The sequence below is a fragment of the Telopea speciosissima genome, chromosome 8 (genome assembly GCF_018873765.1).
Source record: "Telopea speciosissima isolate NSW1024214 ecotype Mountain lineage chromosome 8, Tspe_v1, whole genome shotgun sequence".
In the NCBI taxonomy this organism is placed as follows: Eukaryota; Viridiplantae; Streptophyta; class Magnoliopsida; order Proteales; family Proteaceae; genus Telopea; species Telopea speciosissima.
The window spans coordinates 5,357,069-5,379,674 of NC_057923.1; the positions used below are offsets into that span (position 1 = coordinate 5,357,069).

Genomic DNA, 22,606 nt, shown 5'->3' on the forward strand with positions numbered 1-22,606 from the left:
AAACAATATAGAGACTCGACAAATTTCTCAATTAAAAGCAAAGTACCAAACTGTTACATGATGTACAATAGAACCAAAAAGAAGTATAAGTAAAACTTAGGGGGTGGGGGAAGAGGAAGGACACCCAAAAAACAGTACAAAGGATACAAAAAAAAAGTAAACGGAGAAATGAAATGCAACTCCATGATCACACATTCCGTCCCTATTGCACTACTTCCAAACGAAAAAGAGAATCAGCTTACAAGAGTAGAAAGCCAAACCTGAAGAACTGTGAGTACAATCAGTGAACTTTTGTCACTCTCTCTTTGCAAAGCATATGCCATTCCTGCAGAACTGCTGCCTGAAGTGCACGATGCTCAGCTTCCTCAGCCGTCAACTTCGATAGGGTTGAAGGCCCTTTCTGTTTACCATCTTCTTCACCATTTTCTTTCTTTTCCTTACTCTTGTTCTGTATCTCATCAGTTTCCTCCTCTTCCTCCTCTTCCTCCTCTTCTTCTTCATCAGGTTTTGAATGTTTTGGTGGTGGTTGAGCAGCCTTGAGCAACGCTATCCGTTCCATTGAGATCCTCAGCCTCTCAACTGCAGCCAATTTGACTTCATCTTCCGGCATGTATTCCACACCCCCATCTGTAATGTCATCTAACCACCCCTGTATATCGGATCCAATCTCCTTTATGATTGATGCATCGGAGCCTCGGACCACAAATTTGCACATCATTGTTGTTGTCTCGTCTCCCAGATCCACATTTCTGCTCACCTCACTAGCACCAAATATCATCATACCCAAGAAGCCACCAAACCAAGTCTTGGCAGCAAAACATAACTGTTCCAAAATAATAAGTAGCCAATTAACAAGATAGGTATCGACAATTCAAGAGAAAGGTCCAAATGGACCAAATGTAGAGTAGAAATCAAATCTTTGTAGGCTGAGGGAAAAAAAAATAAAAACTTCCTGCCTCACAAGGGGTGTAGAAGAATCTCAAGAACAAATTCCCCATGGAGAATAGACCTAAAGAAAATGTCACTAAACACTGGAGGTATGGACTGACAAAAGAATGATTTTGAAACCATTTCACATAAATTAGCATCAGAAAGGGAAAATATCCAAAGATATTCGAACTCCAGGCATCATGAAAGAATGGTTGAACTTACTTGAAACCCAGCCACTGTTCGGAGTACATGTGAGCAAACTCTATGGAAAGGCTTAGAGGAAAGGGATTTTAGTCCACTAAGAAAAGGAGAAGCGCCATATTGCTGTGCAGCGGTAGCCCTGAAACCACTTCCTTCATACGTATATGCACCAGAGTACTCAAGTATAGCCGGTAAACTAGGCCATAAGCGGAAATATTCAACAGGTGAGATTTTGTGTGGCAAAAGGAGATCAGTTAGTGGAATCACATACGGCTGACACCTCAAGACTACAGGATCTCCAAGTTCTGGTTTTAAACTCCTCTTCTGCCTCATGATTTGTGTGTCTTCTTCAGCATAATCTCCGTCACCATACTCTCCTGCAGCACTTCCATAGAAAGGGTAGTGCAAAACTTGAACCCAAAGGGCACATCTCTCAAAGTGGGAAACTCCCCCAGTCACACTGCAAAGCACTGGATCCTAGAAACAAGAACATCAAGTAAATGGACCATAAAACCTCATCATGAAAGTAGAAGAAAGAAAACTAAGTTACGGGAAGAAACAGGGAAAGAAAGTGCGGGTACACGTGCTAAGGAATAGGGTAACCTCCTGCCTATTAAAGATACCTTATATATTTAGGAAGAACTATCTGAAGAACTAATTTTGCCAAGTGTGATCATATAGACTAATCAACAGCTTTTATTAAAATGCAAGATTTTGAAGATCATAAGCAGGGAGATGATTTAAGCTAAGAAATATCCGTCAAAAGAAGACCATCTTCTCTGTACAAAGTAAAGTGAAACTTATCACATATTTTTTATGAGAGCATCCCAGTGCATCCTTTCCACTGCAGGGCCTGGGAGGGGCAAATGTACACAGCCTTATCACATATTTTTTATAATAAGTATAAAAAGCATTGGTTAAAGAAATCAAAAGTCTCAACCAAGAGCGGTATAGCAAGGGCTCCATCGAATGGGACAGCATGATTCCGCTTTTAACTTTCGAGGATAATCCTTGCTACTCCATTGCACCTCATATCTCTGGAGCAGGTCTTTCTAAACTACGACCCTCTATCTCCACCTCAATTGTTCAATCTTTGCTCATTCACAGAAGCCAGCATGGGTGGCCACAAGGTGCACAAGGTACAAAAAGGAGGGGTTTAAAAAGAGAAAGGCAAAGATACTATAAAGCCCCTTGGCTCCCACTAGCTCATAAGGCAATAACCGTGCCCACTTTCTCATTTGTTTCTCCACAACAACTCCTTGATCTATGATCTAAAACAAATTTAAACAAACAAACAAACAACGGGAGTACCACCTCCACTCTCTCATTCCCATTTTTAGCAAATTTCTACATCTACAGCCCTGAGTCTATTTATAGTAAACTAATAGAGGCTAATGAACTAGTCAAAGTAGACAAAATAAACCATTTTAAAGTCCTAAATCTATCTCCTCTTTCTAAGACTATTCTTTCACTATTTTATTTCAAAATCTCAACCAACGTGATTGGTCAGTCAAATTAAGCTTTCATTATATCAGAATTTTCCTCTTCTGTCTTTAAAAATTTTGGAATTTTTTATACAAAGGGAAAATTTTAGAGCAGACACAAATAAGGTAGATAACTGGCAGCCTCGACTAGTTAATGTCATCAATCAAGTTGACTTTAATTTCAAATAGTTCATACTGTTCTCTCATTTCTACTTTCTTCCCTTCTCCCTTTTTTAATCTTATACACTAATGGGATTAAATTTTGTATAAAAAATAACAGTTTTCATTATTCAGTGATCCTTGATAAATTACGAAATCTTTGTCCATGCATATATCATTGTGTATCTAAAAACTTTTAGCTTTATTATGGAATTGTTTTTCATGATGGCAATCTTGATAAGCTGAGTAGGATGGGTGGCTTGAATGAGCCTCTTGATGGGCTACAGGCCAACCTCAGTGATATGGCTCAGCATGTATTTTGATTAAATCCCTTCTTTTTCTATTGTCCAAAAGTTGACTTCTTAGAGTCAAAAATCCCCTCCACCCCCAAAAAAAGTCCGTCATTTGGTGAAGTTAGAGTGTATACAAAAACTTTTGAAATCAATAGGGCAGACAACATCTAAACCCCCCTTCAGAGCTGAAGAAAATCATGGTCTCACCAGTGTAATTCAAAGCATATTCTTGGTTTTTCATGGGGAGAGCAGGACTTATACTATTGAAGGAATAAACATCTTCTTGGTTTTCATGCGGAGAGCAAGACTTACAATATTGAAGGAATAAAGAGTAAGAAGGTCTAGGTACTGAAAGTATAAAGATAAATACTGCAATAAATTTCCTAATATAAATGATAGGGTAACTTTAAAGATTTCCATAAGGAGAAACAGAAAAGGGCACAAAGAATTATAATTTAACGAGTATTCAATGTGAGATACTGAAATAGAACCTGAGAAACAAGATTACGCAACTGCCGCACCGCTTGAGGAGATCCATTCATAAAATATAGTGCACCAGATAGCCCGACTCGTATATCAACTCTATTAAGTTCCAGCTCGGTCAAATTTAAAACCTGCAACATGTTCACTGGTCAGAATAGTTGTAGTTTATCCCACTTAACCGAGAGCACTTGTTTACACAAGGATAACCAGACCACAACATGAACCAACTTCAATGGAAGATTTAACACAACCATGCTACAACTGAATATTTCAATCTAGAAACCATACTCCACTGGAGGGCAGAAAAGTCATATCATAAGCAATAATAATATCATCAGCTATGATGTATTGAGCAACAATGTCCATCCTTAATACGCGAGAGTCAAAAAGGCATAAGAAAAATGCAGACGATTGAAAATTGGCTCTCATTTTATAAGGTTCAGGTCATAATTTTTGGAACACAAAAAAGGCTGTTAGCTGAAATGACGAGTGCATGTGTCAACATGGTGCATAAGAGAGTGTGTGTTTGTGTGTCTCTCCCAGACAGCAAAGGGTGAGGGACAGGGTGCCTCAACCTGTACCTTCTTTTAGTGTCAAACAAATCCAAGACAATACATAACTATGATCACATTGAGTTACTTACCTTTCCTCAGATGATTCTGTGGAATGAAACTTATTCCCATATTCTCCCACCCTATCTAGTTTATTCATCTTGACTGATTCATCCATTATTCAATACTTTCACTAATTATCTTATAAATTAAAATTAAAGATAAGACCCAGGATAAATTTTATTTGAACAATTCTCCTGTGCCTAAGCAAAAGAAGCTAGACTGTTTCTCCAGACCAAATGTAGGCAGAAGGCTAAACGTTAAAATATGAGCTGGACACGAGCTCCTTTTTCAGATTTTTTTATCATGATTTCAGCTCCTATACGAGCTTCATAAACACTTGGCATTTTACACAGAACAAATCTGATTGACACTTTTTACACAGAACAGCAATAGAAAGTACGAATGTGAAATAAATTCCCGATATTTAGTATATCCGACAGTATAATATTCTCATTTCTGTGTTTTATAATGTCTGATGATAAGATCCTAAAGTCATAGCTCAAAGGATTCATGAAAGAATCCAGATTTCAATTCAGTTAAAAAGAGACCTAACCTTTAGATGCAGGGTGATCCTTCCATCGGTTGAATCAGTCAAATGATACGCTTCAACGTAGCAAGGATCACTGCTTCCTGTCAATGTATATACACTTGGAGGTACCTTGATGGAAGTAGAGTCAACACCTTTTGTTAGAAGAAGAGTTAATTCACTAGGATCAGGTCTCCAAAGCTCTTGGATGGCCTTGTGGACCAGTCCTTCCAACTTTCTGTCTTGAGCTGCAGATGCTTCATAAAACTGAACAGTAAGTTTGTGGTGGCTAAAGGGGTAATCTCCTCTACTTTCACTAACTCCAGCCCACCTGAAAATGGCACATGATTATGTAAAAGTGATGCATGAAAAGAGATACCAAGCCTCCAAAACAGTTGAGCTTTAAAACACAAGCTAATAATACCAAGGACTTCAAATCTTTGGCAAGCAATAAAATTATCACTAACAAGACTTTAAATAAAAATTAAAAACATTACAACTAATTCAATAAACAAATCATTTCCAAGAGAGACTCAATGAGAAACTCTCATGTTCAATTCCCAAAATGAACACTACAACTACCCAGTTTCAAACTTACAGAATTTAAGTTCCGAGAGTCTCAAAAAAAGAGTCAATGTTTTCAGCTCTAAAGCTGATGATAATAATGTGGTTCAGGTTCTTTTACCAGCCTGCTCTTATACAAGGACGATATTGGATGCATTCTGTAAATAAGCTTCATGTGTGATTTGTTATATATGTTGAAAAGGAAAAGAATGAATATGATAAGACACATCAGGATCATCCTAATATATTTACGTATAGAACTTGATGTTTCAATTCCATTAGTTAAAACCTTATGTCATGTGCACATGTCCTAGTGGTCATACTGTTTATGGCATTCAGTATAATAGGTCCTCCATCCTTGCAGCCCATTCAAAATTGAAATGGAGCACAAACGTAAGGAAAAGTTCCACTGACAAAAAGACAAAAAAGGGGGGTCAAGTTCCCTATTGACCCGCTTGGGCACCACCATTTTCTAGGCTACAAAAAAAATGCTGGGAGGCGAAAGACACCCACAGGATTTATATTTATTTATTATTTGAGATATTCAAAATACCTCTATTTGTCATCATAATGGGTAAGGGCTGTTAAATGTAACAGAGATGATGACCTTTCATCAACAGAACCAACTTTCCATGCAGCAGAATGGATGGGCCCATGTGAAAGAGGGCCTCACACTCATCTCACTGATCAAGTTTCAACTCAAACCAAGCGGTATGTGTGCCTTAAAAGTGAGTTCGAAGTGAACAAAAATTACAAAAAAATGCCACCAGGTTTCATTACTAGTGAAATGGCATGCTTGTAATTTAATGAAACCTTAAACTCATCTTTAAGCACTTACAATTTTTATTTATTTATTTTTTTTTTTGGGGGGGGGGGGGGGGACTGAAATTAGACCTTGCGTTGAACGTCAGGTCCTGCAGTTTGTTTGAGTTGATCAATAGGCTATTGTCTCACCTTTCCCTAGACCTCGTCTCTGTCATCTAGCTCTGGGACATTGGAAAAACTAGCCTGCATTTTTTATCCCAAGTTCATAGGATTCTGATGTGATTTGGGAGTTATAGGCAAAATATTGGTGGGGAACAGTCTAATATTCTATAAGTAGGTTCATCTACATTACCTTTTGAGTCATAGTTGGAGATGAAAGCCATACTACATAAAGGCCTCTTTTAATTGGCTACCTCACAAGTTAATGGGGCCTTTTTCTTTTGCTGTTGCTTATGTGTGAGACACTCACACACACAATCACAATCGCAAACCCACACCAACAGAGCAACCAAAGTACCAACCCCCCCCCCCCCCCCCAACCCCAACCACAACCACCAAAAAAAAGGGAAAGCCCAAAAACAGCAAAGAAACAAGCCAAAACACAAATATGGCGACTAAAGGCCACAACCCCATCACAGAGTAACTAAACCCCTGAACACTGAACCAGAAGATCCCCTTACACACACACAAATAAGACGCAAGACAAGGCCAAAAGAGCAGCCCGCAGCCCCCCTTACGGAGGGGAGCGGGAGAATTAAAGTTTATCCTCACATTGGAAGAAAATCTTCTTTTTAGTCACCATAATTTCTCGCCCTAATTTCATCCAAAAACCTTTGAATAAACCATAAGCACCCAACTTTAACCTTTAAACCAATATTCAGTGAAAATCATAACCAACTGCCAACAATCTGATATTGGAGCAAATTGTTCCTGCATGCTGAATTGATCTCTAGTATTTTTCTCTTTTTCCTCCCTTTTCTTTTTAAACAACTAAAACTAAAGGTTTTCTAATCTGACAACCAGTAGAAGAGAAGGAAACGACCAGAAAATTTATGGAAAATAAGAACTTTATTGCTGAAACCAAGAAGTGAGAGTTGCAGGTAGCAAAACTCAAAGTTCTTCGATTGGAGTTGAAGCAACTGTTAGAGTGTATATGTATATCGGTTGGAGGTCTATGGGTGTCCATAGACCTCTATACCGTGGGGCGTGGGGTGGTATTTTCTTAGCAATGATTGTTAGTTAGACTTTCCTATTGTAATTAGATGTAGTTTCCTTGTGTGATTAGGATCAGCTAGGATTAGCTAAGTTAGAGTTTGATTTTCTTTATTATTATAATCTGGTAATATGTATAATAAGTGGTTGTTGGTGGTAGACCATTCTGATCTATCGCACAACCTTCTTCCCTTTCTCGGTCTATCATCTTCTTCTTTCTCTTTGTTTTCTGGCTGGTTAGGTTCTGATCTCATTACAGTAACAAACTATGCGAGTCCACGACATATTTTTCTCTCCCTTTTTTTTTTCCTTTTCTTTTTAAGCAACTAAAACTAAAGGTTTTCTATTTTGACAACCAGTAGACGAGAAGGAAACAACCAGAAAGCTTCTGGAAGAACTTCATTGCTGAAACCAAGAAGTGAGAGTTGCAGGTGGCAAAACTTAAAGTTCTTTGACGAGTTGGCAGCAGACTCTTCAATATGAATTGAATAGCTTGAAAACTGACTTGGATGGGTAGGGAGGACAAAAAGGGCACTGACCAGGTTAATTTGGAGTGGCAGATATAAACTTGGAGAAAGTTCTTAATGCAGGAGCATTCTAAGAAGCCAAAATGAATGGACAGGATATGTTCCACTAAGCATAGGTCCGAATGCATGCTCTTAATATTCTTCCTAATCTTCCGTTCTTATAGTGCTTCTCCCTTTCAATTCTCTCTTAAATGCTCCTTTTCTAATTTGTTGTTTCTTCTTCTACTTTTCAATCTCTTATGTTTTCGTTTCTTGCTTTTACTTTCCTGCTATTAATCTGATCTAAAACTCAAGTTATCTTTGTTTTCTAATCAAATTTTGTTCACAAATCATTCTAGATCAGATCCATCAATTCCTAATATTTTATCTAAGTTCCTGTCATCCTTTGCTTTTGACTTCCATATTTTGCTTCTCTATTCAGAAATCAGACTATGTCCAGAAGGCACAGCTGGTCTAAAATAGACTGACTCAAAGGTCTAAGAACTTTGTCCTAACAGAACCACAAGGTTCTTTAGGTCCCATGGTCCACTTGAGCAGGGACTTCAGCCCCATTGATTACTTATTTTTTCTTGAGATATAAGTTCTCCATTAAACCCTACATCTGGTTTCTGTATTTTTTCCAGAATCCCTTGTTAGTTTCTGCTACCTATTTCTTTCAATTAATCAGTGCCTAGTTTCCATTACTGGAACCCATTACCTCCAGGCTATTTTGGGTGGTCCCTGCCTGCATCAGATCTGCAACCCAATGGCTAATGGCTCTTTCTGTAAGTTTTTATTCTATCCTTGGCTTCTAGATAATTTATGGGATACATTTTCTACTTCAAAATTCAGTAATTAGCAAAAATCCCTGGGAAGCTTTATTTAGTAGAGTTGCTTCTATGGAAACTAAGCAGTAGTGGGAGCCTTGTGCACTGGTTTGCTCTTTTCTTCTATGGAAACTAAGCTTAAATCCTTGAGGACTACTGTTCATCTTGGGTTCAAGACTTCAAGTTCAACCAAAATCTACTTAATTGACTGAATAACTTGATGAAGCAGTTAGAGTTTTAACTAGTAGCTTTTTGACGAGTGAGGATGCCTCCAAAAGTACAATGATAGGAAGAACAAGTAAGCTCCTTTTGCCAGTTCAGTCAGTCCCTTATCTGTAGGTCATTTGATGTGATGAAGTTGTTCCCAAATAAAAGCATGAACTTGTTTCCGAAAGCAGGAGCAAACATACAAGGTTGGACAATACAAAATAATTTATAGTTCACTACATCCAATAGCTCAATTCATTCTTCATCAATAGTGTGCCCCAGATGAAGCCATAATTTGATCAACCAGACCATCCAATTATGATGCTATTACACTACTAGCAGACATGGATTTGTTTGACATGACCATCAAAATAGGTGAACAGCAAAATCAAGCTTCAGAAAGTGGCACCCTTTTGACTGTGATAACAGAAGAATACATTGCATGTTATCATGCAAGTGTTAAACAGTTTAATCACATAATGAGCCAATAGTTTTAAACTACAGAAAACACAGTATATTTGAAATTGTGCTCCTCAATGTATTAAATATGTCAGCACAACAGACAGCCTCCACTGACACAGTTCTCCTAACAAGACTTAAAGAGAATATGCAGAGAATGACTAGGCAGAAGTTTTGTTTGTTTCTCCCATCAAAATAAGTAAATGGAATATGTAAATAAAGTCTGCACAAAATGCATACCTGCTTTCAGGATGACTTGTGGCATATTTAATTCTCTGCAATAGAAGACGGCACTGATGCTTGTTTACTGAATCAGCAAGGCCATTATTTTTGAAATCCTCTAGGTCTTTAGTCAAAAGCTGCCCTGCCCTAGGATGACGTGACCCCAAACGTTGAGCACATAAAAGAACTGCCTGCACATCCTGAAGCCTATTTGATGTAGTTGCAGATGAATCTACACTGAACAAGACTTTGTGGATATTTGCAACAATAATGTTCAATGGATCATCAGGGTCATCAGCTAGGAGTGGATCCAGACCTTCCAGATCAATGTGCTCTGCAACAGCCCAAATAAGCCGGGCACATATCCTAGGTGTGTTCATCTGACAAGGGAGCAAAGACATATAAGGAAAATAATGAAAGATACAATAATCATTATAATTCCAATGACTTGACAAAGAGATAAATTGGCAATAAAATCAAATAAGAATAACATAGGAAAGCAAAACACCTTAAAACAAGAAAGATTCACAAAATTAAATGGAAATGCTATCTCCGAACCCCTCCAAAGAGAAGGTCAGCATGGTCCCCAAATTTTCCTAGATGGAAAATGCCCCCAACTCACAAACGAAGGAGCCCTTATTATTTATGTGTTCAAATCTGTAAAGGGGCATTTTCAGTCATTTTACTCATATTTCTTTCATTCATCTCTTGATCAGTCAAGACATCTGTTGATAAGAAGAACGAATAAGGACTCGATCAGCCAAATTTCCCTTGGATAGCTGTTTCGACAATGAAATGATAGATTTAACCTTTCAAATCCAAACTCAAGGTACTCTTAACATTCTGTCTTTTAATCCCTTAAGATCAGTTATTCCACAAGTTGAGGACACAACTGGAGAAATGCTTTTGGGCTAATGGTGCTCAAGACTCACATCTCTCCAAGTTCAGGAGGATTTTAGATAAGTGAAACAACAGAGTATTGTAGGGATTTTGGCAGACCAGACTAGTTTGAAGCGTTTTTGGATCGTTTTAACAGTTTAAATTTTTTAATGGACCCTTCCTTTTTTGAGAATCTTCCATTTCACCTAACCAATGCGTTCAGATCCATGCATTCATTGCAAGTTTAAGGGATATCCATGTGTTCATTGCAAGTTTAGATCCTTTTGTCTCATAATGATAAATAGAGAAGAGAGCAATGAAAAAGGATATGAACTTACATGATTGGGATGAAGGCTTGAAAGCCTTTAAAAGGCAAGCTGTGCATAAGTGAAAAGATGAAGTGGTGAAAATTGCATACACAATCCTAATTCAACTAATTACAAAGTTAATAAGAGGAGTACTTTAGGTCCTAAATATGGGGATCATTCTATCCTGCCCCTTAATATAGAGGCCAGAAAATCCCAAAAGATTAGATTTCAGTAGATGAGAAAAAATATATTAATTGTTGTTAGATAAAAATTTCTTCCTTAGCCTATCAAAAAGTATATAATTATTGTTTTAAAAAAATTCCCCCAGTAGAGGGATCTATTTACCGAACTAAAGCATTAGTAAGGTAAATAAGGCGTAAAGCTTCTCAAGCAATGCAGTCAAGAATCAACGAGGTGAAAAAGTAGAACAATCACCACACTTAAGGGGGAAGCAGAATAATTGAACCTTAAAAAAGTGACCAATGAAAACAATCCAATTCATAGGAAGACGTACCAGAAAACAATTAAAAGTACACTTCTCATCATTATCAAACAACATAATTTTAGGAAACAGATGAGAGCTTATGGATGAAATATCAGGAAGAGAATGTAAAAGTAACAGCAGCCCCCCCCCCCCCCAAAAAAAAAAAAAAAGAAGAGAGAATTTTCTGGGTTGTATATCCTTCATGATGTAAACAAACTAGGTTTGCATATTATTGTTATAGCAGGACTCAAAGTCTTTCTATGATGTATTCCTACTCTTTGTTTTTCCCCTCCCGTCACTCTGTTTCTTTTCCCCTCTAAAGGCCCTGGTTTCAGTTTCTCACTTTGATGTACAGTCACATCATAAGTAACAACTCAAATATAACTGCATCCTTAATTAAGTCACCAGTGGACCTTCAAAACCAAGTTTTCATGCTACTCGAAACAGAGATTTGTCTTCATCAACAAAAGCTATACAAATGGATACATATGCTACAGATGCAACAGGATCTGTGATACCTGGAACAGTGGAACCTTCATTTTACCGAAACTACTCATGTAGGAAACAATATCCATAACCAAGGATCGAGGTCTCGGTTTTGGACCTGGTTTCGGTCAGGCCAAAATCGAGATGTGCCAGATCTTGTTTCGAGGTTTCGACACTGGGTTTCAACCCTGGGCTTCCCTGGGTTTTGTTTCGGCAAGGCCCAAAACAGAGAAAACTTGCAGATTTCAGTCAGTTTCGACCAAGATTTAGTTCCATGTCCATAACCCATCTATTCTGGATTTGTTTTGATGGTACATGCCCATTACTTATGCATGCACACAGTACAAAGCAAGGAAATCTATTACACATGATGCTGCTCTTTTAACCTTGAACAACATAGATTTTTAGGAAATTGTGACATTTCGAATTCCTTGATATCATGTTGCAAGTTCAGAATTGCACATTAGTTGCTAAATTTCAGTTTTCTATACAAATGATAAATGCATCTAGATCTGCCTTGGTACAATGGCAAGGTTGCTCCATTGCGAGCTATTGGTTGCGGGTTCGAGTCGGGAAATAGCCTCTCTGCGAACATTATGACCCTCCCCAGACCCTGCAGTGGCAGGAGACTCGTGCACTGGGTAGGCCCTTTTTAGTTATGAATTACATGCCCATACACTAATATGTAGGAGGCATGTCCATCTGAGTCAAATTCCATACCCCATGGTTTCACAGCTAGACGGATCAGACTCCAAGACATATGCCTCTACTTTACAGTTTACACCCACACCCGAGCTCCGAGGCATACAACTTAAGCAGTTTTCAGTTGGCCAGACTTTGGGCAAAACAGAATGTTTAAGCGGAAAATCTGAAAAGATCCACAAGAAAACTTCATATATGAGTGTCCCAGTGCACGAGGCTCCCACTACTGCAGGGTCTGGATGGGGCAAGTGTACGCAGCCTTACCCCCTGCTTCGCAGGAGAGGTTGTTTCCAAGTTTTGAACCCGCAACCAACAAGTTGCAATAGCGCAACTTAACCGTTGCACCAAGGCTCGTCCACTACCCAGAAGAACACTTCAATTTCCTGCTGTTCGTTTGCTCAGAAAAAAGGATTTCTGACAGTTCAATTGATCATGAGATTTCTCCATTTCTTCCAAAAAAAAAAAAAACCCTGCCCTGAGAGTCCCTGCAATGCAACAGCAATGGCTCATGGAAGGAGCTCCATAATCCCTCTTTCTTCCTTCCCACCCCTCCTACTGCTGTCTCTCAACAGTGGCAATTTGCTTAAATTCCCGGTTTCATATGAATCTGTCTCTCTCCCTCTCTATATCTCAACAAAAGTAAAAGCCACATAACAGCAAGCACGGATATTAACCAGCATCAACTCCAGACTGGAGGCAGCACTTACAAGCATGGCTAAATTGATTCTTTGTCTTTGATGTTTCACAAGCCAACTACCATCCCCCATCTGAGAAAGCTACTGGAAGAAGCAACAGCAGAAGTGCTCAGAGGTGGATGATCTCAGTTGGGATGCAGCCATCCAACTTGCGAGGAGCTTCACATTGACATAGGTGACAGAGAAGATCTCAACTCTCTGGCAATGATCTGTTCTTGGGGGATCTTTTCAACATAATAATGACCTTTCTTTTGTATTTTCAGGGGGTTTAAGGAAAAAACGAAAAGAGGGAAATTTAATCTTTCAGAAAATTTAGAATGTTGTTTTTCTTCCGATTAAACACACATAATGAAATGTCAATTTTTCCTTTTCTTCCTTTGTCTTCTTTTCATTTCATATCCCCACTCTTTTCTTTTCTAGAAATTTTTGATCAACTGAACACTGCCTTAGAGAAGTCGTTCATCTGTTTCTTAGTAATTTCCTACTCTTCATTTAAAAATTATCCACTAGAAGAACGGTAAGAATGCAAAATTGTCCTTTGAACAAGTTTACAAAGAAAAATGACAAGGCCAATACACTTAACATATCTTGTATGGGAGTTACATAAGTGATGGAAGTGTAGTGAAATCATTAATTTAGCCTAATTTCATTTCCAACTTAAAATACCACAATGTAAGCATCAGACACTGTATTTACAAATTGGACTCAATGAAAACCAAAACAAACTTTTGAAAAATGTCCACAATTATTAACAAAGAAGGCAATTTTCATGTATTTAATACCTCAAGATAGAGAGAGAGAGAGAGAGAGAGAGAGACCAAGGGAAGAGCTTACAAACCTCATGCAGATCTTTAACCAGTTCACGTTGCAAATTTTGTAATCTTGTCTCGTTGAGAATCTGATCCTGAGAAGCCCCGTCTTTAACCCTTTTAACACCTCCTCTGGTATCATAGATATGGCATAATCTAACAAGTAACTTCAAATAACAGTCTATGGCATAACTCCGCCCCTCACAGTCCCATTTAACGCAAGGTCTACAAACTTCCACTACCTCCAGAGCTGGCTCCGTCCAGTTTAATGCACCATAACCAGTACCATAAGCCAAAGCTCCAATGACTCTGCTCTCAGTACCTGAATTCTTTTGCTCAGGCAATGGAAGAGACAACTGAAAACAACTTTCTACTAGCGAAGCAACTAGCTCCTCTCGAAATAAGCTTTTACTAGTGACACTGTTAAGGTCATCTTTTATCCTCACTTCCTCAAAAAGTGAAGCAATATCAGTACCAGCGAGGGGTTTCTGTCCTCTTCTGACACTTTCCTTTGCAAAGAGATCAACACAAAGAGCTGTACGACATATACATGCTAGAGCGTGCATACGATCTGATTCTGCCCTTAAGTTTCTGACCATAAGAAGCAACCTCTTGAACAACGAAATCTGCAAGCATAAAAAGTGTGATATCTGGTCATACTCATATCTCAAGCATCAACTGTAAGCAGTAACCATAACAAGCATTAACCACTTGTTTAGTACTTCAGATTGAAAGCTTTGACGTCCAGAAGATAGATTGTGGTCTACACATCAAGCAGTGCTCATGAAACCTTGCAGAAAGTGTTTTCGGTGTTTATTTTCTTCTCTTTTCTCTTGGCAGACGAGACTAAGAAAAATTGAACAGAGCATAAAGTGACAACTTTCAAAAGAAGTTTTAAGAAAATAAGCAGTTCCACTACAAAACTGAGCCAACAAAAGATATAGGAGTACAAGTTCTTATTAATATAGATTATAGAGCTTCACATTTCAGAAGTACAGATATAAATAGGGGATTAAATGGCTTAAAACCATATCATAACAGACCATAAATTCGATGAACGTAGCCTTCTCTTCAAGGATGATGGCATATGGAGCCGACAATTGCCTTTCAACCACCCTCTTTCTTTCATTAGCACAACCTCCAAAAATGTTTCAAAACAATAGGGATTAACCACTCTTGAACTAAGCCAATAAAAATCTAAAGAGTGATATAAAATGGGTGATGCTTTGGTATTCACCCCCATGGAGTAGTGAAACTAAACTTCAACAGATCTTCCCTGAGCAATTTGGGACCATCAGGTTGGGTTAACTGTTCTGGGAGCTTATTCCAGCACTATTAAATATGGAAATTCTATATAAGGACAGAGCTACTTTCTCTTCTGAGTGGATTGGACTATGCATCAATAGAAGGTTTTGATAATATAATGGTTACAGGTACTTGGCAACTACTGTATCATGGGAGAATTCTGAAACAGGAAGCCCTTGGATTTTCTCTCATGTTCTTAGGCACATAAATTTTCTTGCTTCACAATCGTACTGCTCCTTTAGATGGAAGCCAAGAACAGTTAGTGGCATGAGTGCATGGCAGATTTTTTGGCTAGACAAGGGTCTACCAGGTCAAGATGGATTCCAGGATCTGTTGAATTGTTTAATTGTTGTCACACATTGCTGTGGGGGGGGGGGGTGATGTAGCCTAGGTGAAATAAATCTCACTTAGGACCAGGTTCTGTTTTAGGGTTGGCCAAATGGGCAGTTTAGGGTAACTAGGGCAAAATTAGGGTTAGGAATGGGAGATTGAGTTAGGGTTTTATTGGGTAATGGTCTGCAGAATTTTAGGAGTCTATTAGAATAGGTTTTAATGAGGTTTGAATAAGAAATAGAAATTCAGAAATATTAGGGTTACGGTTTTGGGTTTTCAGATTTAGGATCTAAGCTGAAACTAGGGTTTAGGAGCAGATTTAGGGGCTGGGCTTTAGGTCGAGTTTTCCTAGCAGGGAGGGGGTGGTTCGGCTGGACTTTGGTGGGGTTTTGATGGCTGGTTAGGTCTAGGCAGATCTTAGGGTTTCTGGGTTTTTATGTTGAGGGAGGGATTTAGGGTTTGTAGTGGATAGGTGAGGCTGCAACTGAGATCGAGTGGGAGGGTTACTGTGATGGACCTGTGGTTAGGTTTTGAGTGTAATCTGATGAGGGAATAGGGCTGTGATGAATGTAGATGAAGCTAGGGTTTGGGGAAGTCGATTAGGTTAGATGGAAGTAAGAAGAAGAGATGATAAAGTTGCAGGAACTTGTAACTCTTACTGGAATTGCAGAATTTCAGCAGCAGCAACCTTGAAGAACTTGAAGGAAGAAGAAGACGAACCTCCCGATCTGCAAGATGCAAGGAGTCGCCGGATTACTCCAGCCCTAGCCCTTGATATTACTCTAAGGGGTCTTGATATGACACAAAAGACAGGGAAGCAGCAGCAGTCATGGCGGCAGCAGCAGTCATGGCGGCAGCAGCAAGAAGAAACAAAATTTCAAACATAATAGGTGGGGGAGCCTCCCACGATTCTACTATTTATAATAATAAAGGGGGGCCTAAAGGCCTTACAAATAATCAATCTAAAGCAATCCTAATCAGATTAGGAGTTGGGATTCCTAATCTGAATCCTAATTATAAAACATAGAATAGACTTATACTCTAAATAGGAGTATAAGTGTAAACAACTAAAACAAATAAAATAAAATACTAATCCCTCTAAAATCGTGGAGGGGAACTAAGAAGATAAACCATGAAAAAGACTGTTTTAACCCTAGGCTAAAAGAACAAACAAATAAAAAGGCTCCAACGAAAAATCAAAGAACAGCCAAATTAATCATGGTTTCAAGCCGCATCAACTCTCCCCGACTTAGAAACATTCATCTCCGATGAATGGGTGAAATCCATGCAACGCCCGGCAACTTGGGGTGGAGCTTGTTGACTTCATGAATGGGAGTCCACGTACCATGCTTGTGTGAAGAAACTCGTCCACGAACCTTGTGATGAGGAGGAGGAAGTAACAAGTGGGCAGCAGCTTCAACACTTCCCTGGCAGAATTCTGTTGAAGTTATAACAGTGGGAATATGGTCTTCAAGTCGTGGGGCCTTCTCTTCGAAGAACCAAGGGGGCATCACAAAATCAATGTGTTCAACCTCCAAAGGGTCTTCAATATTTATAACCTTCTCATTCAGCCCCACCTCTTCAAGAACAGCAACTTGCTTGATACTGTCTCCCTGTGAAATGTTCCCAATTACCTTGTCACAATCAACCACATCATCCATGAGAACTGGAGCAATTGAATGGACACCTTGAGCACCACCATCTAGATCTTCAAGGTGACGGTCTAAGTCTTCATCACTATCAGGGGGTAGTGCATATATGCCATGCTCATCGTGCTCTTCAGAGGTTTCCTCTACCTTGGCAGCCACATTAACAGGTCTATGCTTTTGTGGGCAATCTTTGGCATAGTGCCCAAGTTCATTGCAATGGAAACACTTGTGGGGTTCATTGCTGTCCATGGGAGCTTTACCTTTATAATCAGCACGTGGAGGACGGGAAGAACTACCAGCGGAGTAGCCTGATCGAGTAGGACCAGCAGTAGAATTTCCAGTTCGATTGTGACTAGTGGTAGTAGACTTGAATGCTGAAAAAGTTTTGACAGTACCCTCAGTGGAAGAATCAAATCCTCTATTCCCAACCAATAATTCTTCAGCCTTCAATGCCTTCTCAAAACAATCCTTGACGTCCAGAACATCCACAACGCCAATAGCCCTGAGGATGTCAGATCTCAATCCCAACCGGAATCGGGACAACATCTGAGTAGCACTTTCTATTGTGTCAGTGCGAGATGAGAGAGAGTCAAACTTTTGCATGTACTCGGATACAGTCATGTTCCCTTGACGAAGGGAGTTGAATTGATCTTGCATCCGAGCGTGTAGTGTCTTGGTAAGTACTTCTCTTTCAAATCATACTTCATATCCTCCCAGTTGGTAGGTGCTTTACCTTCACGTTCCATGTCCTGCTCTCGCCTTGCGCCACCATTCTCGGCGAGAACCAATTAGTTTAATGCGTGCGTCTCATCTTTCGGTCTTCGGCAAATCATACCATCAAAGTAGTCATCTAGGGCAGCAAGCCGCCATAGAATTTTTGTGGATCACCATGCCCATAATACTCTTTCAATTCTAGCTTGACCTTCTGTGTATCGAACCGCCGGTTAGTAGCTTCATCTCCAGTGAAGTAGGACCTCAAATATTCCTCAAAGTTAGGTCTTCGAGGTGCTTCAGTAGTTCTGTCCCTGTCTTCTTTGTAGTCATCTCTGTGGTCCCTGTGACGTCTGGGATGACTTCTATGATATTCATCCCTTCCCAGAGTTCCATGTACTTCAGAATGAACTTGGAATCTGTCTTCCTCTACATATAGAGGGTTGCTTACAAGAGGCACAGCTTGCCTTTGTTCTATTGTTGTCATTCGATCACCAAGAACTTGCTGGTCTGTTGAGATCTTCTGCAGCATAGCCATGATTGCAGCAAGGGAATCAGGTTGGGGTGGTCGTGTGGGATCCATAGCAGGGCTGCCATGTTCAGCCATGGCTTTGATACCAATTTGATGTAGCCTAGGTGAAATAATTCTCACTTAGGACCAGGTTCTGTTTTAGGGTTGGCCAAATGGGCAGTTTAGGGTAACTAGGGCAAAATTAGGGTTAGGAATGGGAGATTGAGTTAGGGTTTTATTGGGTAATGGTCTGCAGAATTTTAGGACTCTATTAGAATAGGTTTTAATGAGGTTTGAATAAGAAATAGAAATTCAGAAATATTAGGGTTACGGTTTTGGGTTTTCAGATTTAGGATCTAAGCTGAAACTAGGGTTTAGGAGCAGATTTAGGGGCTGGGCTTTAGGTCGAGTTTTCCTAGCAGGGAGGGGGTGGTTCGGCTGGACTTTGGTGGGGTTTTGATGGCTGGTTAGGTCTAGGCAGATCTTAGGGTTTCTGGGTTTTTATGTTGAGGGAGGGATTTAGGGTTTGTAGTGGATAGGTGAGGCTGCAACTGAGATCGAGTGGGAGGGTTACTGTGATGGACCTGTGGTTAGGTTTTGAGTGTAATCTGATGAGGGAATAGGGCTGTGATGAATGTAGATGAAGCTAGGGTTTGGGGAAGTCGATTAGGTTAGATGGAAGTAAGAAGAAGAGATGATAAAGTTGCAGGAACTTGTAACTCTTACTGGAATTGCAGAATTTCAGCAGCAGCAACCTTGAAGAACTTGAAGGAAGAAGAAGACGAACCTCCCGATCTGCAAGATGCAAGGAGTCGCCGGATTACTCCAGCCCTAGCCCTTGATATTACTCACAAGGGGTCTTGATATGACACAAAGACAGGAAGCAGATCATGGCGGCAGTCAGGCGCAGAAGAAGAAGAAACAAAATTTCAAACATAATAGGTGGGGGAGCCTCCCACGATTCTACTATTTATAATAATAAAGGGGGGCCTAAAGGCCTTACAAATAATCAATCTAAAGCAATCCTAATCAGATTAGGAGTTGGGATTCCTAATCTGAATCCTAATTATAAAACATAGAATAGACTTATACTCTAAATAGGAGTATAAGTGTAAACAACTAAAACAAATAAAATAAAATACTAATCCCTCTAAAATCGTGGAGGGGAACTAAGAAGATAAACCATGAAAAAGACTGTTTTAACCCTAGGCTAAAAGAACAAACAAATAAAAAGGCTCCAACGAAAAATCAAAGAACAGCCAAATTAATCATGGTTTCGGCTTCTGCATCAGGGGGTTTCCCCTTCCCTCCCACCCCCCACCCCCACCCCCTCTCAAAAAAAAAGGCAGCCTGATCAAAAAGCCCATAAAGGCACAAGCGCAACTCAAAAATCAAGCACCACAGTTTCATTAATGCGAAGAAACTAGACCCCAATCACAGTTTATCTTGGGCAGTTATCAGCTAGAGACCAGGCCATTATGGCGGCAATCTTAAATCCATTATACAGATAAGCTGATCAATAACAAAATACTACAATATCACTTCCATATGGAGGTATTACCATGGTTCAGGAAGGAAAATGACCGAACAGAGATGGGAAGGACAGAATATTAAACACAACTCAAATTAATTAATGATAGGTGTGAGATAACTAAGAATCCATGGCCAGCACAACAACAGGATGATGTTTCCCTCAAGGTACTCAATTGCTGAAATTTCTAAGATGAATAAATGAATCCAGCAGAAGGGAACCAAGAACAACCAAAAGGGATAATGAAGACTGGAATTTGTTCAAAAGGCAATATTTATTTGTGTTTATGCAAATAAAATTAATAGACCAAGCCTTTTCTTTTCTTCTTTTTTTTTTTTTTGGTAGGGGGGGGGGGGGTAGGTCACCAGCAAGAATAAGTTTTGAGTCTGTGTGTAACTGTGTGGATTAGGTTGGACACTAGGACGATACATCAGTTTCTTTCATGAATTGGCAATGATTATTTTTCAGCGTAGAAGTTCCAAGTTGCAGTGCATACAACAGAACTGACTTGCAGATAATAATTGAATGTCCTTATAGTTTCAGCCAGGGGCAAACAACAAACAATTAAACAAAGTGATCAGATGGGACAGGTGCCCGTGTAAATTTCTCTCCTTTCGGGAATGAACCAGATAAAAATAAACAGTGCATAGAGAGAGAAAAGGGATTAGAACCTGCATGTGGAGATCCAAGAGATGTAGATTTGTAACAACAGCTCTGACTATGCTTTCTCTAGCAGAAGAGAACTCCTGTCTATCCCAAAGAGTGAGGATTGCAATGATCGATTGAGAAGCCCATTCAGGCTTACCTCCAGGGACATCAGCTAGATACAGCATATTAATCCCCACCTCAAATATTAAAGCAGGGTCCAAAGATGATAAAAACGGCACCAAATGCGTAACCACATCCGAAACACCTACAAGCTTCTCTGCGTTACCCAAATTCATCATGTCTGTATTACTACTACTGTTCCCAGACGACTTAGAGAGCTGCCGAATGACCTCAACTGAACCGGAAGCCACGGCCTTCACTGCATAAACAAGTGGAAATACAGTAACCCTGAAACTCTCAATCGGTAAAATCAAGGACCTTGCCATCAAGGCATTCCTGCTCTTCCAAACGAAATCAATCATCCAAGAAACCCAATTGGACCGAATAGCAAGCGAATTCTCGCTATCAATGAGTTTATCCCCAGCCAACCGGCTGATCCTCTTGGAATTGAACTCCTGAAACAGCCTTCCGACTGACTCAAATGCAATTTTCGAAACTGCATCAGATCGATCAAGCATATTTTGGCCAATCCTCGTCCACCAATTTGAGACCCTATCAAGCAAATTTACATTGTTCTCGCACAGAGTAACGAGATCATCCCGCGCTAGAATGCATCCAAGCGTTTCAGTGATTGAATGCCGAAGATTATCACTATGAGAATCAAAGCAATTGGAAATTTCCTTATTGCAATCGACGATGAGCTTGCCGAGACGATATGAAGGTATAGCAGCAAGGATAGAGACAGCCGCAGCAGTGACATCGGGGTCTGGGAAGTCGAGATCGGTGCGGACACCAGTGCAAACAATCTCCCATAGATCCGCAGTGAGTCGAGTCGAACGGATGAGATCAAAAGCGAGCTTCTTACAGACGGCGGAAGCCGGAGATGCAACTATCTCTTCACAGGCTGATTTTGCAATGACGGAAATGTCTCTGCCGGCGGCCGACTGCTGAAGAGCTTGCAGAAGAGCACCGGACTGGCGAATAGCATCATTGGAGCGCAGATCAGCCTGGATCTGAGCAAATAGAATGTCCATTTACGGAATATCTAGGACTAGAGTTGTACTTTTTTTCCGCGCAGAGAGGTGCTAAGGTGGTTGCAGATACCTGGTGTCCCCAATTCAGAAAGAACCACAGGTTTTCAGTTCCAGTGGTAGTGTTGGGTGTGTTCACCGGCGTTGGGTGAGGGTAACAATAAGCAGTTAAGGATCGACGCCATTGTTCACGTTACGAGGTTTGAGGTTTCTCTCTCTCTCTGTGGAGTGGTCTGTGACGGAGAGAGACCGCGATACCGAGAGAACCAGGCTTTCCTCCTGAGTTGAGCCTTAAGATTTTATTGGAACGTGGGTGTGCTGTCCGGGTTAAAGACCCGAGTCCAGCAATCTAGATTCTTGGGCAGAGGGGTCCGGGAATACCGTGAAGGCCAAAACTATAATTTCGTTCACTCACCTTAGCCAACCTTCGTCTTCCGGGTCGGTCACCAACCCAACTGCAACATTGCCGATGAACCAGATACAGCAGGCGACTTCTTGCTCCTTTCCCTGAAGGAATCGTAGGCTCGTAGCCCTTGTGTTAGCACAGGGGCCAATGGAAGAGTGCATGGAAGCATAAATAGGAGAGAGATTTCTACCTTTCATGAGGGTGCGGGTGGTCATTTTGTAGCCCCTTGTGTATGGGCATAGGGACCATGCGGCTTTTTTATGGTTTTTTTTTTAGGTAAAATACACATACTCCTTTATAATGCACCTAATATTCCTCGTACCCCCTAAACAATTCAATATTCCACGTACTATCCCTGTTTTACACCCCAAATGTCAGATATGTTCAATCTGTTAAATACCACTGTTAGATGCCAAAATTTTGACCATTTTACCTTTTGCTCTATTTTCTTAAATCTAAAAAAACTTAATTATCCTCACTTATTTGTTGCTCTAAACTAATTGAAAATGACCGTTTTACCTTTTGTTTTATTTTTATAAATAAAAA

The 22,606-nt window shown here is 39.9% G+C and overlaps 2 protein-coding genes across 3 annotated transcripts in view; one reads left to right on the forward strand and one right to left on the reverse strand.

Moving 5' to 3' along the window:
- LOC122671220 (protein TPLATE-like) lies at window positions 1-21,955 on the reverse strand. 2 transcript variants are annotated; one of them, XM_043868331.1, is made up of 7 exons: window positions 20,527-21,951; window positions 13,845-14,441; window positions 9,471-9,832; window positions 4,718-5,021; window positions 3,559-3,681; window positions 1,153-1,608; window positions 1-823 (listed from the first exon to the last, which is right to left on the reverse strand). In XM_043868331.1, the coding sequence occupies exons 1-7, from the start codon at window positions 21,655-21,657 to the stop codon at window positions 281-283; spliced, it is 3,516 nt and encodes a 1,171-aa protein (XP_043724266.1). In that variant the 5' UTR covers window positions 21,658-21,951; the 3' UTR covers window positions 1-280. The 2 variants fall into 2 exon arrangements, with proteins under 2 accessions (XP_043724266.1, XP_043724267.1); XM_043868332.1 differs by lacking the exon at window positions 1-823 and having other exon boundaries at window positions 1,446-1,601; window positions 20,527-21,955.
- The window catches only part of LOC122671222 (4-coumarate--CoA ligase-like 9), a 13,619-nt gene continuing 9,628 nt past the window's right edge, over window positions 18,616-22,606 (forward strand). Inside the window, exon 1 of the mRNA XM_043868333.1 lies at window positions 18,616-18,632. The gene's annotated coding sequence lies outside the window, so the exon portion shown is untranslated. The remainder of the gene's footprint in view (window positions 18,633-22,606) is intronic.

Excerpts from the sequence above, each read along its gene's own strand:
- LOC122671220 (XM_043868331.1), bottom strand. The coding sequence starts at position 21,657 with ATGGACATTCTATTTGCTCAGATCCAGGCTGATCTGCGCTCCAATGAT. Across the intron at positions 5,022-9,470 it reads ACAAGTCATCCTGAAAGCAG|GTGGGCTGGAGTTAGTGAAA; the intron begins GTATGCATTTTG and ends TGCCATTTTCAG. Across the intron at positions 824-1,152 it reads GAACAGTGGCTGGGTTTCAA|TTATGTTTTGCTGCCAAGAC; the intron begins GTAAGTTCAACC and ends ATTTTGGAACAG.